Here is an 18007-nt window from a genome sequence, read left to right on the forward strand (position 1 = left end):
TTTGCTATTTGTTATTAATAAATTTATTTTACATCTCCTGAACCAAGATTAATTGTGAAATTTAACGGGATGGCATGAAAAGGCCAAACCTGATTTCTGTGAGCGTTGTACACATAGCCATTCTATTTCCAAACTAACAACTCAGGTCCTCACCTGCATCTAGGGCCCCCCCTCCCTTTCTTCCTCCAAAATGAGATACAGAATAGCATCAGGCTTCTGGTAGCTTCAACATTTAAAGACACAAACACAGAGGCAGAGAAGGGTGAGAAGAACCACAGTACAAGATGTAATAATAAAAAAAAAAAAGTGGCCAAAGAATCGATAGCAAACTCATCTCTGTCTCCAGATTAATGGCTCAGCTGAAAGAAATGGGGGGAGGTCCTTGGGGAAGGAGGGGGATGCAGAAGTTGGCAGGTGAGCAACTCACCCTGGAACAGAACTCTGGGTGGGCAGCCGGAGCTGAGGCGGCAGGGAAGAGCTGAGAGGGGTCCCCAGAGGGGGCTCAGGCCACGTCCTGGGCTCAGGGGAGGGGTCAGTGCTGGGCCCCCACTAAGTGCAGCGGGGAGGGAGCTTTGGAAGTGGCGCAGCCGAGCCCCTCCTCTGCTTCATATGTTCCTGAGGATCTGGGTGCACCAGCGTGGGGGGCTGGGGGAGGGGACAACACGCAGGCATCTCGGAAAGCAGGAGAGCCACACGCTTGTGGGAATTGGGAAAGGAGGCGGGGGTGGGGGTGGGGAACACCGACAACTAACCCTCTGGCTGAGCAAGTGCCTGCAGAGGGACAGGAAGCCAGGCCAGGGCTCCTGCTGCTCTGGCTTCTCTGTGGGCCCTCCCTATGCCAACCTTGCCCCTGCCTCCTGGCCTGAGCAGCTGGCCGCGGCTGCACAATCCACCGCTGGAGAGGGCAGCCCCCAGCCCTGAAGACCTGGTGGCCGGGAGGACTGGCTCCATCTAATGCACCTAGAGCTCGGCCATGATTGTCCAGGGCCAGACTCCGCGTTGGCTCCTCCTTGTGTCTGGTCGGCCTGGGCTGGGTGTGCAGCCCTCAGCTGACATATAACTTGCCCTCGAGTTGGGAGCTGTCAGGCTCCCGAGCTGCATACCCAGGGGTGGGTGGGGACTCATAGAAGTAGTTCTCTGTTGGCAGTGGGCTGGGGTTGGGAGTCAGGGGCCTGGAAGAGGCTGGGAGGTCCAGAACCATTGGGAGCAGCTGGTCTCCCCGCTGGCTGGCAGAGTGTGGTGGGGAGAGGCAGCCGGGCTCTCTGCAGGTCCTCCTGGGGGCTCCATGCCTGCAGCTGAGGGCAGGTGGGCTGGCAGCTGGCCTGGAGCTGCTCAGCCTACTGGGAGACAGGGCCAGGGGCGGCATCCTCAGAGCCCTTAGATCCTGGAGGCCTTCCTCCCCCAGGCCAGGGGGCCTGTGTGGCCCAGCACTCTGCCAACCTACTGGGGGGCTGCCTGGGAGGGAGAGGCAGGTCTCTTCCTGTGGGTGGTGCACAGGCTGGAGGGAGGCCAGAGACCTGGGCTCATGGCCTGGAAGGGGAAGGTGCTTGCTGCTGGTTGTCCTGATGCCATGGGAGCTGGGGGTGCCACAGGGGCTGGGGGCTCTCGGGATAAAGAGTGAGGCTTGTGGCCAGGATGCACCCGGCCTCTTCTCGGCATTGCCACTGGGGAACTGAACCTTCCGCTTGTGGCCAAAAAGAGGCAGGTCTGGGCCAGAGGAGAGTTCAGCAAGTCCAGAGCTGGTTAGGAGGCCCTGGTGAGCAGGGCTCCCAGACCCTGGGGTCTCTGGGGGGTCCACAAAGCTGTCAGCTGACCCCTTCAGCTCCTGGCAGCTTGCTATCGGTCCAGGAATCTCGCCAGCCTCCACAGGTTCTGCCGCTGCCTTCACGCCGCCCACTGTCCCACCATGCCCGGAGGCACCTGGGGCCTGGTGATGATCGTCTTTCCTCCTCCAGGGAGACGCTGCCTTGAGAGGGGAGGGCCAGAGGGGAGGCAGAGGCTCAGGACACAGAGGGTCACAGTCGGAAGTCAGGGAGCCTGGCTGCCTGTGGGGACAGAAACACCCAGTGGGTCACAGAGTTCAACTCCAGAGCAAGTGGGGGTCCTCCTGGGCCGGGGGCACAGTGGAGGCCCGTATGGTGCTACCCTTCTGGGCTTTGTTGTGCAGAAAAGAGCTGCCATTCTGGGTCCCAGGTGAAAGGCCTGTTCTTGGCTCTGCGACCTGCGGTTGGGGCTGGCCAGAGGAACAGGTTAGAGGCCGCTCTGTTTAATAAGGCAGTCATGGAGGAGGCTGCCCTTCGGTGGCTAGAGAAAGCAGCACAGGTCCTGGCTGTGCACCCCGAGCCCAGTGAGGCTGCCTGAGGTGGAGGCTTTGGGGTGCGGGGGATGAAGCTACAGCTCCTTGGTGGGCAGCAAGAGGGGGCGGTGCTCAGAGGGCCCTGGGATTCTGCCAAATCCTCTGCCATCCTTTCTGGGGTAAACTTCTAGAGAAGCAGGAAGACCCTCCTCTTCACCTACACAGGAAAGACCCAGGAATTCCCCTCCCTATTTCTAGAAGGCCAGACAGGCACGTGACCAGACACATGCCAGGAGCAGCGACAGCTGGATTGCTCCCCCTGCGCCCCCAACTGTGGTGTTAGGAAGGGAGCTCTGGTCGGGGTCTGTCCTGATCTGATGGGCTGAGGCCCCAAATGGAGGCCTTCCCTTGACTGCCCCCCCAAAAGAACAGAACAGAAGATGGCAGGAAAGAAAGGGAAGGAAGAAGTAAGAAAGGTGAGGGACCACAGCCTGGTCTCTGCTGTCGCCAACCTGAGGGTTCCTCTCCACCTCAGGGCAGCAGCAGGAGAGGTGAGAAGCCAGTCGTGCCTGCCACCCACAGTGGGGTGGCACAGCGGTGCTTACCCGGGGAGGCTGGCCTGGAAGGGCACGTCTGCAAAGCTGTGGCTCAGCTGGGCGATGATCCGATCGACTTCGGCATACAGGTGGGCTTCCAGGGCAAAGTCCTGGTGCTGGGGGCTCTGGAGATGCTGCTCAGGGTGAGAGGAGGCAGGGGGCATTAGACTAGGCTGGGATGGGACACAAGCAGACCACCCAGCCTCACCAGGGTGGAGAGACCGTCTGGGAGCAGCTGCGTGGTGGGGAAGGAGCTCACCCTGTGCAGCTCCTCGAAGGCTTCTTGGCAGCACTCACAGTACCCTTTCCTCCTCCTGGGCACAGTGCAGGCGGCGGATCGCCGGCTTGGCTCCTGGTCCTTGGCTTCTCTGCGGAGAATACAGGGTGGGGGAAAGTGGTCACCGCTGGAGCCCTTAGAGCGAACTGTGGCCCTGCGGCCTGGAGTCCAGGCCAGTGGGGGAGGAGGGACCAAAATGGCCAGAGCAGGACAGGCACGGGCTGGCCTGCCTACAGTTGGCACCACTCGTACAAGGGGGGCAGGAGAGGCAGCAAGGGAGGAGAGGCCTCTCTGTGAGTACCCCGTCTTAGCTCCATCCTGACCCCACCCACACACCTCAAACCACAGGCAAGAATCCCTGACGATGTTCCAGCTCCGTGCTCATACCCAAACCCAGGGTCATTTGACCCACACAGCTGTACCTTCCCTGAGGACTTTCACATCTTTCTCAAGCCTGACTTCTTTGACTTTCAGTCCTGCATGAGTTTTGATTTGTTAACTGAAGTATAGTTGATTTGCAGTGTTGTGTTCGTTTCTGGTATGCAGCAAAGTGATTTAATTCTATATATATATTTTTCTTTCTCATATTCTTTTCCATTATGGCTTATTACAGGATAGTGAATATGCTTCCCTGTGCTATCCAGTAGGACCTTCTTGTTTATTTTATATATAGTAGTTTGTATCTGTTAATCCTGATTTATCCTTCCTCCATCTGATATATCTATCTGATATAGCAAGGAAAAATAAGAAAGCCTTCCTAAATGATCAATGCAAAGAAATAGAGGAAAACAATAGAATGGGAAAGACTAGAGATCCCTACAAGAGAATTAGATACCAAGGGAACACTTCTCGCAAAGATGGGCACAATAAAGGACAGAAACAGTATGGACCTAAAAGAAGCAGAAAATATTAAGAAGAGGTGGCAAGAATACACAGAAGAACTATACAAAAAAGATCTTAATGACCTAGATAACCACGATGGTGTGATCACTCATCTAGAGCCAGACATCCTGAAGTGTGAAGTCAAGTGGGCCTTAGGAAGCATCACTATGAACAAAGCTAGTGGAGGTGATGGAATTCCAGCTGAGCTATTTCAAATCCTAAAAGATGATGCTGTCAATATGCCAGCAAATTTGGAAAACAGCACTGGCCACAGACTGGAAAAGGTCAGTTTTCATTCCAATCCCAAAGAAAGGCAATGCCAGAGAATGTTCAAACTACCATACAATTGCACTCATCTTACACGCTAGCAAAATAATGCTCAAAATTCTCCAAGCTAGGCTTCAACAGTACGTGAACCGAGAACTTCCAGATGTTCAAGCTGGATTTAGAAAAGGCAGAGGAACCAGAGATCAAATTGCCAACATCTGTTGGATCATAGAAAAAGTAAGAGAAGTCCAGAAAAACATCTGCTTCATTGACTACGCCATAAGCCTTTGACTGTGTGGATCACAACAAACTCTGGAAAATTCTGAAAGAGATGGGAATACCAGACCACCTGACCTGCCTCCTGAGAAACCTGTATGCAGGTCAAGAAGCAACAGTTAGAACTGGACATGGAACAATGGACTGGTTCCAAATTGGGAAAGGTGTATATCAAGGGTGTATATTGTCACCTTGCTTATTTAACTTATATGCAGAGTACATCATGAGAAATGCTGGGCTGGATGAAGCACAAGCTGGAATCAAGATGGCAGGGAGAAATATCAATAACCTCACATACACAGATGATACCACCCTTATGGCATAAAGTGAAGAGGAACTAAAGAGCCTCTTGATGAATGTGAAAGAGGAGAATGAAAAAGCTGGCTTAAAACTCAACATTCAGAAAACTAAGATCATGGCATCCGGTCCCATCACTTCATGGCAAATAGATGGGGAAACAATGGAAACAGTGACAGACTTTATTTTCTTGGGCTCCAAAATCACTGCAGATGGTGAATGCAGCCATGAAATTAAAAGACACTTGGTCCTTGGAAGAAAAGCTATGACCAACCTGGACAGCATATTAAAAAGCAGAGACATTACTTTACTGACAAGGATCTGTCCAGTCAAAGCTATCTATGGTTTTTCCAGTAGTCATGTATGGATGTGAGAGTTGGACCATAAAGAAAGCTGAATGCTGAAGAATTGATGCTTTTGAACTGTGGTGTTGGAGAAGACTCTTGAGAGTCCCTTGGACTGCAAGGAGATCAAACCAGTCAATCCTGAAAGAAATCAGTCCTGAATATTCATTGGAAGGACTTGTGCTTGAAGTTGAAGCTCCAATACTTTGACCATCTGATACAAAGAACTGACTTATAAGCCCCTGATGCTGGGAAAGATTGAAAGCAGGAGAAGGGGATGACAGAGAATGAGATGGTTGGATGGTATCACTGACTTAATGGATGCGAGTTTGAGCAAGCTCTGGGAGTGGGTGATAGACAGGGAAACCTGGCGTGCTGCAGTCCATGGGGTTGCAAAGAGTCGGACACGACTGAGTGACTGAACTGAACTGAACTGATTCCCTCCTCCATCTGCTTTCCCCTTTGGTAACCATAAATTTGTTTTTTATGTCTGTGAGTCTATTTTGTAAATAAATTCATTTGTATTATTTTTTATGTTCCACATATAAGTGATATCATATATCTCTCTTTCTCTGATTTGCTTCACTCATAATTTCTATTAAATCCACCCATGTTGCTACAAATGGCATTGTTTCCTTGTTTATGCCTGAGCAGAGCAGTATTTCACTCTGTGTGTGTGTGTGTGCGTGTGTATATATATACATATATATATATATATATATATACACACACACACCACATCTTCTTTATCCATTTATCTGCTGATGGACATTTAGGTTGGTTCCATGTCTTGGCTATCGTAAATACTGCTGCTATCAACACTGGGGTGCAAGTATCTTTTTGAATTAGCATTTTCTCCAGATATATGTCCATGAGTGGGATTGCTGGGTCATATGGCAACTCTAGTTTTAATTTTTTAAGGAAACCCATACTGTTTTCCACAGTGGCTACACCAATTTCCATTCCCACCAACAGTGTAGGAGGGTTCCCTTTCCTCCACATCCTCTCCAGCCTTTATTATTTGTAGTCAGTCCTGCATTTTTAAACGGCCTGTAGGGTACTGGCATTTGACTGAGCAAATTCAGTGGGTCCAAAATATTGCCCTAAGGACTTTCTAAGTATGACACAAAACCCAGGAAACAGTAAAAAAGCTGGTAAGTTCAACGACAAACCATTAAAAAACATATATGCATGGTAGAAAATAGAGGCAAACTCAAAAAAAACACACCAGAAACCGGGGAGGATATTTATAACTAGTAACATAGCAAAGGGCTCCTTATAAATCAATAAGTGATCAATAACTGAATAGAAAAACTGGCAAAGGGTATGAAAAAGGTTCACACAAAAAGAGATTTTAAAAAAGAGAGATTCAAATGATCCAACATAGGAAAACATACTTAAGCTCATTCATAAAGAGAAAAATGAAAATTATATTACACTGAGATATGGTTTTTGATCTATCAGCCTGGCTGAAGTCACAAGTCTGACAGCTCACTATCTTAGCCATGGGGATGGGGAAATGGGCTCTGGTCCACTGCGGGTGAAAGTGTATCCTGGCATTACCTCCATGAAAAGCAATTTGGCTGCACTTCTCAAAATTATAAATGTAGGCACCCTTTGACCCAGCATTTCCACTTTTAGGAATTTGTCCTGCAAATATACTTGAACAATCATAAATTTACTCTGAACAAGACTATTCACCACAAAAGACTGGAAATCATCCACACATATGTTAAATAAAATACGGTAAATCCATACCATGGAATACCCTGCAGTCATTAAAGGGAATGAAGATGCTCTTCAGGTACTAATAGGAAATTAAGAAATATTCAGTGGGAAAAAAAAGCAAGATTCAGCACAGTGAATATCTTGCTACTCTTTGTGAGAAGAGAGAACAAAGGGTACACGATGTACTGTCCATAAACTCTCTCTGGAGAGACTCATGGTCTAGAGGTTGGAGGATGGGCACAGAATACAGACGTTTCACTGTAAACCCTTCATCTTCCCTTTATCAGCTCCTGTGCCATCCCCAGGCCTTCCCAGGCCAAGCACCCCCTGCAGCCCCAGCCCAGGCAGCCTCCGGGCTGCCCCTCTTGTGTCCCTTGTATCTTCTGGGAAAGGGATGAAGGGCCCCCGGACTTCACCCTGGCTTGTTCTCGCCTTCCTCTGCTCTCTATCTACTGCGACAGTCCCTTTCTGTTTTTCCTCCATTCGCACTATTTCCTGACCCCTTAGCCCCTGTCTGCTGGTGGAAACCACAGGTCCTCCCTGGTACTGGGGACCCTTGGGCTGGGCATCTGCCCTCTATTCTCCAGGCCCATGAGTTAGAAAGGTCTGGGAAGGTGTCCAGGTCATCCTCTGAACCGCATGCCTTCTGCACGTTGGTCAATGAAGGGTCAAACTCACCTATCTGCAGAGTAGGAGTAAAAAGCAGCCTACAAGTCATTTCAGGCCACACAGTGTGGCAGGTCCCCCAGACCCTCTGCCTGCTATGTTTAGCTTCAAAGGCCTCAGATTTGGACGTGCACTGAAACCACATGGGGAGCCTGGGAACACGGAGCTCAGTCTCATCACCAGAGACTGTGATTCTGCAGGGGTGGAGTCCAGGAACCTGCATTTTTAACGGCCCCCCAGGGAGACTCCCTTAAGCGACAGTCCATGGGGTTGCAAAGAGTCAGACATGACTGAGCGACCTCACTTTCACGAGGAGACTCTAAGAAAGGAGATCTATAATCCGAGGTTCAGAAACCAGCCTCGTGCCCTCTGGACACAAGTCAAGTTCTTCAGTACGGATGGAGAACACCAGATAAAACGGATGAACACTCCTGGTGTCCCTCTTCTCTGGGCTAAGTTCCCAGAATAGACTTTGCCTAAGGAGCTAACACATGGCCATTCCCCAGTCTGACCAGCAGGCCCCCAGTGGGGAGGACTTTGGCCTGGAACCAGCCCTTGTACTCAGGAACCAGAAAGACCCACCTGGTATGGTGCGAGCTGCTGGGAGTCATCGGGGCCTCAAAAGGACTGGCGGCTTTGGGTCCCAGAAAAGAAATTTCAGGAAAGGATTTAAACTGAAGGTGGAAAGGACGAAACTTCCTGAAACACACAAAACTTCCATTTTGACTCCAGCGGGGAAGGGAAAAGGTGAGGAAGAGGGGCCAGCCCAACTCCTGAGAATTCCCATCTTGATAAAGCAGACTCTCACCTGCCCATCTTTTTTGGGCCATGTCACACAGCATGTGGGATCTTAGTTCCCTGACCAGGGGTCAAACTCATGCCCCCTGTATTAGAAGCTCAGAATCTCAACCACTGGACCACCAGGGAAGTCCCTCACTTGCCCAGCTTTTAAATACTAGAACAACATTCTTATCTGCCTTACCGGGTTAGATTAATATTTTAAATTAACACTCTTAATGTCCACTTTCCAAGCCTGTTTACAATCACTGCCTCCCCCATATCCTGCAACCTCTGAGCTGAGCAGAACAACAGTGTTTTCATGTTTTATATCATAGAAGAGGAAACGAAGCCCTAAAGGTTCTGTGGCTTGCCCGAGGGCTCATGACCTATATGCGGCCAAGTCCAGATGGGAAGCCACGTCTCCCAACTCCTGATCTAGTTCCTCCCACCTTTCCATTTTGTTTCTCGACCCTCAAGTGACCTCTGAGAACTCTAGCCTGGCAGAATCTAAACGCAAGGGTGTTAAGACCAGATCAGTGATCTTCCTGTTCCATGAAGAGGAATATTTTTGCTACGGGCTGGGCCTTTGTACTATCTAAGGGGTGGTGCTCTGAATGGAAAAGAGAGGCGCAGTGAAGGTTCTGGGCAGTCAGACATACACTGAGTCATTTGCCTTAAATGGCTCACATTCAGGAGACTTTTGGAGCCAGGGATAGTGATCTGTGGGTACTTGGCAGCCCCTGACCACACCATGTTGGGGTGCAGTGGACGGTGCTCCAGGGGAAAGCAGGCCCTGGGTTCCAGGGGCATATTGAGACCCTGCAGCCTCAGAAGTAAATTAACCAATGAGTCTTCTTGGGGACTTATCTGGCAGTCCAGTGGCTAGGACTCCGAGCTTCCACTGCAGGGGGCCCAGGTTTGACTCCTGGTTGGGAACTAAGATCCCACAGGGTGCATGGCACAGCCAAAATAAAAAGTCTTCTTGGATCCTGAAGGAGAAGCAGGCGCCCTTCACAGCCCTGGTACCCCGCCTTTCGCCCTCCTCCGTGTTATTTTGTTTCTGCTGAGAAGGTTGAAAAGTTGAGGCTGGTGAGGCTAAGTTGGGCTTTGAAGAGCGCCTGCTTTAGGACAGCACGTAAAGAAGGATCGAGAGAAAGTTCAGCTCCATGTGCAGAGATACTAAGGCCCTGGGGTGTCTCAGCCACAGCGTCCCAGTCGTGGACTACTTGTACTCAGCTGGTTGTGAAGGGCGGACTGTGAAGGACATGCCCCTCCACCCTACCCGCCTGGAAGGGAAGAGGAGAGGGCCTCCTTCCAGCCCTGGACTCTTTCTACTGGCTTTTGGGCCACCAGCACCAACTCTGTCCTGTGTGCCGCCGTCATGTGAAGGATGGGCAGACCTGCCAGGCTCCTGGGGCTGGGTCTGTCGGTAGCCAGCCCAAAGCTGAGGGACACAGAGCATTCTGGCCCAGGAGTTTCTGCTGGGGACACATGGGCTTTAAAAAAACTTCTGGGGTTAATTCTAGATTTTCCGGTACTTACCAAAGAGTCAGGGACAACCCAGATGGCTAACAGCTCGTCAGGTTATCATTGATGTGACCCTCCTGCCTGTAGGTAAGAAAGGGCCCTCACGGGGACAGACGGGGCAGAGGGGAGAGGGTCCCAGGCTGGATGTGGACTCTAGCCTCAAACTAAGGGTCACGAGCAAAGTGGCTGTGTTCATGTCCCTTAACGTCTCTGACCTCAGTTTCCCCACTGGGAAGAGGATGGACTCTTCTCATGGCAGTTTTAGCCACGGCTATGAGGAGATAACACATACCAGGAAAGGGTTTTACACAGCAAATGGAAAGGCTTGGTCAAGTGTTGAGACAACATGGTCCGACAAGGGAACCCCAGTAGCACCGCAGAGACCCTCACTTTAGCAAAGACTGTACCAGCACTAATACCAGCAATGATTTGGTATTGAGTGTCAGCGTACACATGGGGGAGATGGGGAGTCAAACAACCTGGATGCAACATCACAGGCTCAAAAAAGCAGAGCTTTGAAAGGAATGAATTAAGGGACTTCCTTGGTGGTCCAGTGGCTAAGACTCTGAGCTCCCAGTGCAGGGGGCCTGGGGTTCGATCCCTGGTCAGGGGACTGGATCCCACATGCTGCAACTAAGACCTGGCACAGCCAAATGAATAAATATCTAAAAAAAATAAGGAAGGAATTCACACACAGGATTATTAACCTCTGACTCATGACCGAGAGGAGTGCCAGCCGGGTATGGCTCCTCTGATCTATATGAGACCTCCCCAAGGCAGCCGGGGGCCCATGAGTACCTCTTCTCCATGTAGGTCTGGCGGTCCACTCACCTGCTCTCATCTTCGACTTTGAGGAACGGTGCCTTCAGTCTGGCCACTGGAAGGAAGAGTGCGCCCATCAGCCATCTGTCTGCCCTGGTGCAGAGCCTGAGCTCCGCCTGCAGGAAATGCTCAGAGAGACGAGGCTCTGCCAAAGCCCAAGAGGCTCTCAGAGCCAGAGCCCTCGCAGCCCCAAGGTGTGCCTTTCCTTTGGCTGAGTGAGGCCCCTGCTCCCATCTCCTCTAACCTCTACCACCCTCGGGGGGAGAGGCTACAGGGTGCCCCAGGGTCCTAAATGCACCCACCCTCAGCCTCCTGCATATGGGTGCTAAAGGCTGTCAACCTTGAGAGTCAGGAACCTGGCTGGTAGCAGAAACCTGGCCCCTGCTGGTTTCTGCTAACAGCCTCAGCTCCTTCCCAGACCTTAACTCCTGGTGTCTCAGAATCCCAAGGGGGCCTGAGGATGGTTCTCAGACAGAATTCTCCATGAGGAGCCTGGGGTTTTGGAGGGGAAGAACAGCAAGGAGGAGAACTGAAGAGTGTTTCGAGGTCTTGGCAGAAGGACAGTTAAAAAAAAACAAAAGTGAAATCTGGTTCTTGAAAAAAATAGGGCAAAGCGGTGCTGGGAAAACAGATTTGGAGTCAGTTAATCAAGAGATTTGTCCCCTACTAGCTGGCTATCTGCACAGTTTACAGATTCTCTGAGGCATTATAAACCCCTTCTGCCCTCCCACGACGATCAGAAGTCCTGTCAAAGGGGCAGTTGAGGCACCGAAAGGCTGGGCACAGCTAGCTGCCACCAAATCCCCAAGAAGCTGGCACTTCTCAGCTCCCAGTGCTTAAGCAGAAGCAGCCTTTCTTCCTTAATTACTTTTTTGGGGTGACTCCTCGTCTTTCTAATTAACTGACACAGTGATTAAAATCAATTCTCCCACAGACTTCCTTGATTTGCAAGCGTGAGAGGTGCCAAGTGACTTTCCTTATTAGTTCCCGCTTGTGCACGAATAAATGCCACCGACAGAGCATCTTTGGGAGAAATATCCAGGGGGAGAAACTCCCCTGCTGTCCAAGAGGAGCCAGGAGCTGGGTCCGTCAATCTGCCTATTTGTCAGTTTCAGGGAGTTTGGCATTTCTGAAAGTAGTAGGCAGCTGTCAAACTGCCCACCCCAAACTGCTCCTGAATCAGAAAGCAAAGGATGCTGAACTTCCATCGATGCCCAGGAACAGCCAGAGGCTGCAGGAGCCAGAGCGACTGCAGGAGGTCTTGGCTCTACAGAGAAGGCCCGGCCCGGCAGCCCGGGACTTGCTCACAGACGTCCCTCTCCCACCACCCTCCTCTCTGAAGCTCTGGCAACAGGCAGAGCCCTGGCAACAGGATGAGGCTGTACACAACCTGGACTTGCTTCCTGCTGCAGAAAAGTGAGCAGATGCTGCACAGAGGGAGTCGTGGGGAAGCATTTAGGGAGGGAGGGATGGCAATTAAATGAGGAAGAGCTCTTGCACTGACCTTTCCGTGTTCTTGACTCTGCTGGACATGTTCCCTGAATGGAAAGGAAAAATAGGTTAAGGATGTGAGGGAGCTAGGGGGGTCGAGGAACTGGGCCCGGAGATCCGAGCTGCTGCTCTGCTTTAGCTTTCTGCCCCACTTTAGCTTTCTGCCCACGGCTGGACCCTGAGCTGGAGCAGACCTGAGCACCATGCTCCCTGCATGGTGAGCTCTATGTGTGAATCTCAAGGGCCCTGACTTTGTGAAGGGAATGCAGGGCAGAGCAAATAGCAAGCAAGGGCTGGGGAGCACCCCCCACCACCGTGGGAACGGGGCCCGTGCCGCCCATGATGTTCGGGGTTCCCACCTAACACCTCGGATGTGGCACAGATGAAATTGCAGCCGGGGACACACCTGACGCGGGGGAGGGGCTCACTGACGGCAGCCCTTATATTCTGGGCGCGCTGGCATTCCAGGGCAGCCGACAGGATGAGGGTGAAGACAGTGCCTTTTGGTTTTCAGTACCCTATCTTACACACCCTGACTGTGTTTGTCAAAATTGGCTTTCAGGCCAAGGTCAAACAAAGCTAATGTTACAAACCAAATGAAACAATTTTTAAAAAATCAGCTAAAGAGTTGGGAGGGTGTGGACAGAATGAGAGATCCAGTGGCTACGTAACTGTCTGGGCCTCTGGGCCCAAGGGGATTCCAGATTCTCTTCCAGGCCACGCCACCAGGGCCAATACAGCCCAAAGAAGCCTTCAACAGGCCCTCCCCCATCAGCAGACTGCACCCAAAACTTGCCCCAAAAGAGTCCCAAGTAGCTACAAAAGAGATTATTAAGTGAACAAAGCAAAGTAATAATATCACACATTTGCGTAAAAGGGAGGAATTTCGATGTATTTGATTGTAGATGCTTGGGAGTCCTGGAAGGACATTTGCACAACTGTTCACACTGTTGACCTCAGGGAGGGAGCTTGGTGGTTGGGAAGCAGAAGTCGGAGGGGAAAGAGACTTTCAATATATGCGACCCCATGGACTGTAGCCTGCTGGGCTCCTCTGTCTATGGGATTTCTCAGGCAAGGATACTGCAGAGGGTTGCCATTTCCTCCTCCAGGGGATCTTCCCAACCCACGGATTGAACTCAGGTCTCTTGCATTGCAGACTGATTCTTTAATGCTTGGGCCATCAGAGAAGCCTTGTATACATTACAGCAAAACCTTAAAGATGCCCAGACCAGAGGGGGTGGGGTGAGGGGTGGTGAGGCTGAGTGTTCCACCTGGTTTGGATGTGGTCCCTCTCCTGGGTGCCAGGCCCTGGACGGACTTGTAGGGCCTGATTCTTCCTTGAATTCTGGGCTGGGTGAAGACCCTGCGGCTTTAAATCAGCCTGGGCTCTCTTGAGGTGGTACACAGTTCTAACCCCAGCAAAAGAAGGAAAAGCCAAACAAGAATTTGGAATATAGCAGCTATTTCAAACGCCACCACCCCCCAGCCACCACCCATGCAATCGGCAGGCTCGTTTCCAGGCCAAGAACTATTCCCAGAATGGCAGCCTGGCCAGTAGGCCATGAAGACTACCTGCAGGCAGTCCTTGGCCCCACACAGGGCTTCGGGCACCAGGGCTGAGCTGAGAGGCTGTGTTCCTCTCACCTTTCCCAGCAAGGCCAGGAGGAGGTGGCTGGGGCAGGTCATGGATTTGCCAATGCCGTCACAGACTTTCCCGTTTCCCTTCAGTTTGGGAGGGGATGACCTACCTCTGGCTTCTTCAGCCCTTGTTTCTTCACACGTGGAGCATCAAGAGACAGTTGCTGCACCCGTATCAGCATTTCTGGGGAGGAAACAGAGGGCTGTGGCCAAAGGCTTCCTCTTCTCGTTTCCCCAGCACAGCCCTGTCCTGGGGCTGGGGGACTGAAGGTCCCACCTGGCCTGGCTCACTGGATCACACCAGCCTTGCCTGCCACCTTCTGGCTAAGTGTCATCTCTGCACCTGCTGATAATAAAAGAGAGCGCAGGGCCCTCTATCCCTGGAAAAGTACCCTATGCTGGCTGCATGCTCCTTTGAAGCACTGAATACAAGTCTTGAACAGGAGGTACCTGATGACCCATAAAGGGCTTTAAGGTGCTACTGAAGAGCAGTTTTGTGGGGGAGACCAAGCCATGGCATTTACTCAGTTATATCCTTAGGTGGGAGACCCAGCAGGAGCTATACATGCTGGAGCTTCTCTAATACATAGAAAGGCAGGAAATTAGATCAAGTCAGAAATGGCTGGTTTTCCAGAGACGATGGAACCTCCCACCATCCCAGACCAGGACCTGCCCTGGCACAGCCCCCGGCCCTCCGGCAGATCTCAGGCTGGATCTAGACCTGCTCCCTTTAACGCGTCAAAGAAAACGCCAGACTCAAAGTGGAGCTGGGTGGGAGGGCTGACCACTGCCAGCAGACCCAAAACAGCTACTCTCATGTAAATGTATTACAGCCAGCACACTGGTGGTTATAATGTGTGGCAAACCCTAGAGGAAAGAAAGAACAGGAAATGTAGTTAAGCCAAACTAAGGGGGAATGTGGGCCTGGTGAGACTATGGGTCATTTACTCAATCTATTCCCTGAGGCTCAACTTCCTCATCTGTACAATGGGCAGAGACTGTGGTGAGGATTAAATGAGGTGCTTCCTAGCACAGAGCAAATACCTGATAAGGGGTAATGGATATTAGGATCGGTTCTTATTCAATCCTGCTGAGGAGAGCTGGCACCGGGGTTAAAGGAAACAGCCCTTCCCAGCACCTGCGCTCTGCTATTGCTGCGGCTGCTCTCCACCTCTGAGGACCAACACAGTTACGTGACTGAGTACATCTGGCTTCAGCCAGTACATGCCTCGGACCCCTCTCACAGCCCAGGTTCCCAGGCAAAGTTGCCAACCCTCCCCTCTGCGGCCCCAGGCAGGAAGGGTACCGTCCACGTGGAGAATCTGCACCCCCCAGGAGCGGGCGTTGCTCAGGAGGCTGCTGCTGTGCCCACTGCCGCCTCCGCTGCTGCTGCCCTGGAAAGACAAGCGGAGTCAGGCGGGAGCACGAGACTCCCGCCCGAGGCTCGACCACCTGGGGACAGGCCGGCCTGGCTTCTGGGAGCTCCGGGTCATCCATGTGAGGGGCTGTTGCGAGAAGGTGGGCAGGAGGGCAAGCACAGAGCCTGGAGAGTCGACTCCAACCCCTGGGAAGACCCTGTCCTTCCGCACGGGCTGGCCACCTTGGGAGGGGATGGACGGCTGATCTGGCTGGTGGCTCTGCTCCGGCCACCTCGGGACCAGGAAGGGATATGTGTGTTCATGTGAGCAGCCTGTCAGGAGAGCCTCTGCGAGGAATGCTCTGAGCCCACAGGAGGGATACAATAAACACCAGTGACAGTCACCCTCATTGAACAGGAAGCTACGCTGGCCACACCACCCTCCTGCGTCCCAGCCCACGGCCGGGGCACCCGCCTGACGGCACTGGAACTACTCCTCTGCAAGATCAGCTTAACTCCTCCTGCTGCCACTCAACTGTGATGGCCCTGGGTCCTCACAGAAGGGATAAATAGCTACGTGCGAAAGACGCCCCGCTGCATTTCTCCCAGGATCTTAAGATCATGGAGTCAAAACCTGGCTCTTCCACCTCCAGCCCGGGTGACTCTGGACAGATGACTGAACTCCTCTGAGCCCCACTTCCTCATCAGAAAGGAGGAAATCATGACAGTGCTACACGTCGGGCCGGGCGTGCCTTTGTGTCAGAGCTTCAGAAGAACCTTCAGAGGCAGGGCTCATTCTCTCCCTGCATCAGACACACCGGCCTCCAGCCCGGCCCCCTCGGCTCACCTGGTTTCTGATGGCCTTCTGCAGGAGCTCCTTCCCTCTGCTCAGAGGCACCTGGCGGAAGAAAGGAGCGATGGGGGAGCTGTGGAGACCACCTGCGCACAAACACTTTTCCACAGGGGTTGGCCAGGACGTCTGGGAGTCATGTCCCTTGGAAAGCTGGGAGCAGCTTCCAGAGGTAAAGGCAAAGCCAACCTCAGGTTTGAGTCACTCACAGGGAGCTGCAGCCTGGGCAGCGGCATTTTGAATTCACCCGAGGTCAAGTGTTGCAAAGGTCCTGAGACCTCTCTTCTTTGTTATTTTTTTAGATCTCTCTTTAAAAGCTCGCACTCCCCAGCAGACAAGTGTCGGCCAAGCCTAACAAGCCCTCTCTGGTTTATTCCCCTCCTGTTTCTTTCTTTTTCTTATTTTTTAAAAAAAGTGTTTATTTATTTTTGGTTGCTCTGGGTCTTCAATGCTGCACGTGGGCTTTTTCTAGTTGTGGTAAGCAGGGGCTACTCGAGTTGTGGTGTGTGGGCTTCTCTTGTTGCAGAGCACAAGCTCTAGAGAAAACAGATTCAGTAGTTGTGGTGCATGGGCTTAGTTGCCCCGTCATATGTGGGATCTTCCTGGACCAGGGATCAAACCCATGTCCCCTGCAATGGCAGGTGGATTCTTAACCATTGAACCACCAGGAAAGTCCTCCCCTACTGTTTCTGTATCTCAGACTCTGGAGTCCCAGAAAAAGTGAATATTTATCGCAGAAGGGAGGGCATCGGGACAGCATGTTGCTGAGGTGTGTGGATCCAGAGCTGTGATAAGATAGTTTCAGCCCCTGAATTCAAATGAGAGATTAAAATAAACCAGATGAAACTAAAACCAGAAACTGTCAGAGCGGGCTCACAAAGGCCTACTTCCTTTGTTTATTAGACACACCCTTCCCGCCCCACGAGGTTCTTACTGGGTCCATGGCCTTCTGTGCGGGCCTGGCACGGCTGCCTTTCGGCGGTGTGTCCACTGTGACCTCGCTGGGGCTGGGGCAGCCTCTGGGACTTGTCCTGCTGCTCTCGGCCTTCGCCTCCCTGCGGCTGGACACGATGTAACTTACTTCTTTGCTCAGAAAACCCTCAATTACCTGAAACCAGATCACAGAGGTGGCTGAAACCTAAAAGGCAGAAGTAGAATCATCAATATTGACAGGTCGAGGAAGGAAATCAGGTTGGCTCACAGAAGCTCCAGAATCAAAGTCCTTAAATAGACCAGATGCAATCCTGTGCTGGGCCCCGGAGAAGACCTCATTCCAAAATATAATAAGGCTTATGTACAGGACAGAGGTTCTTGACTCCAGAACTGTAGCTCCTCCCAGCAGAGCCTCGTGGGCTCTGATATTTGACTAGTTAGGCTTTGCCCAGAGAGACAGCACACTGATGGGACTGGAGGATCAAGAGCTTGCCTAAGCCGTGATTTTGCTGTGACGATGCACCAGGCCATCCAGATGCTGCATCTGTCATCTTGACCACACTACCAAGAGGAGCCTGAAATAAAACTGGGTTCTGGATATTACTCAGCTGCATAAGTATCCACTCATCTTACCTGCAAGCCCTTTATGACACTGAGAGGGTCTGACTCATCCTAAGAAACCCAAAACAGGGCTGGAAACACAATGACACACCTCATGTCTGGGGGAAGAAAAGATGGAAATAAGCAGCAGCGAGCTGCAAACACTTAATGCCGGAGTCGGGGTGAAAGGGGAAAAAACCCCAAAACCCTGCTTTGTAGTGTTTGCTGGTTTCTGTGGGGTAAAATACTACTGGGGCTGACTTCAAGGTAGCCATATGACATCACTGAATGTGGAACTGGAAAGAGATGCTAACAATTGGTTCTCATGGGCCAGGACCAGCCAGCTCCAGCACACCTGTGAAAGGAAGGACGGATGATCT

General features: G+C 51.7%; 1 protein-coding gene across 2 annotated transcripts in view; it reads right to left on the bottom strand.

The window, feature by feature from the left end:
- DBF4B (DBF4 zinc finger B) overlaps positions 1-18007 on the bottom strand; it is a 28132-nt gene continuing 10125 nt past the window's right edge. For both annotated transcript variants that reach the window (XM_043466677.1, XM_043466687.1), the window contains 10 exons: positions 17029-17202; positions 16092-16142; positions 15194-15281; positions 13998-14071; positions 12263-12296; positions 10768-10813; positions 8212-8328; positions 3152-3260; positions 2902-3026; positions 1-2045 (listed from right to left, as the gene is read on the bottom strand). In XM_043466677.1, coding sequence (XP_043322612.1) covers positions 1046-2045; positions 2902-3026; positions 3152-3260; positions 8212-8328; positions 10768-10813; positions 12263-12296; positions 13998-14071; positions 15194-15281; positions 16092-16142; positions 17029-17202 — 1818 coding nt within the window. In that variant the 3' untranslated portion in view covers positions 1-1045. The remainder of the gene's footprint in view (positions 2046-2901; positions 3027-3151; positions 3261-8211; positions 8329-10767; positions 10814-12262; positions 12297-13997; positions 14072-15193; positions 15282-16091; positions 16143-17028; positions 17203-18007) is intronic.

Source organism: Cervus canadensis, chromosome 1 (genome assembly GCF_019320065.1).
Source record: "Cervus canadensis isolate Bull #8, Minnesota chromosome 1, ASM1932006v1, whole genome shotgun sequence".
NCBI lineage: Eukaryota > Metazoa > Chordata > Mammalia > Artiodactyla > Cervidae > Cervus > Cervus canadensis.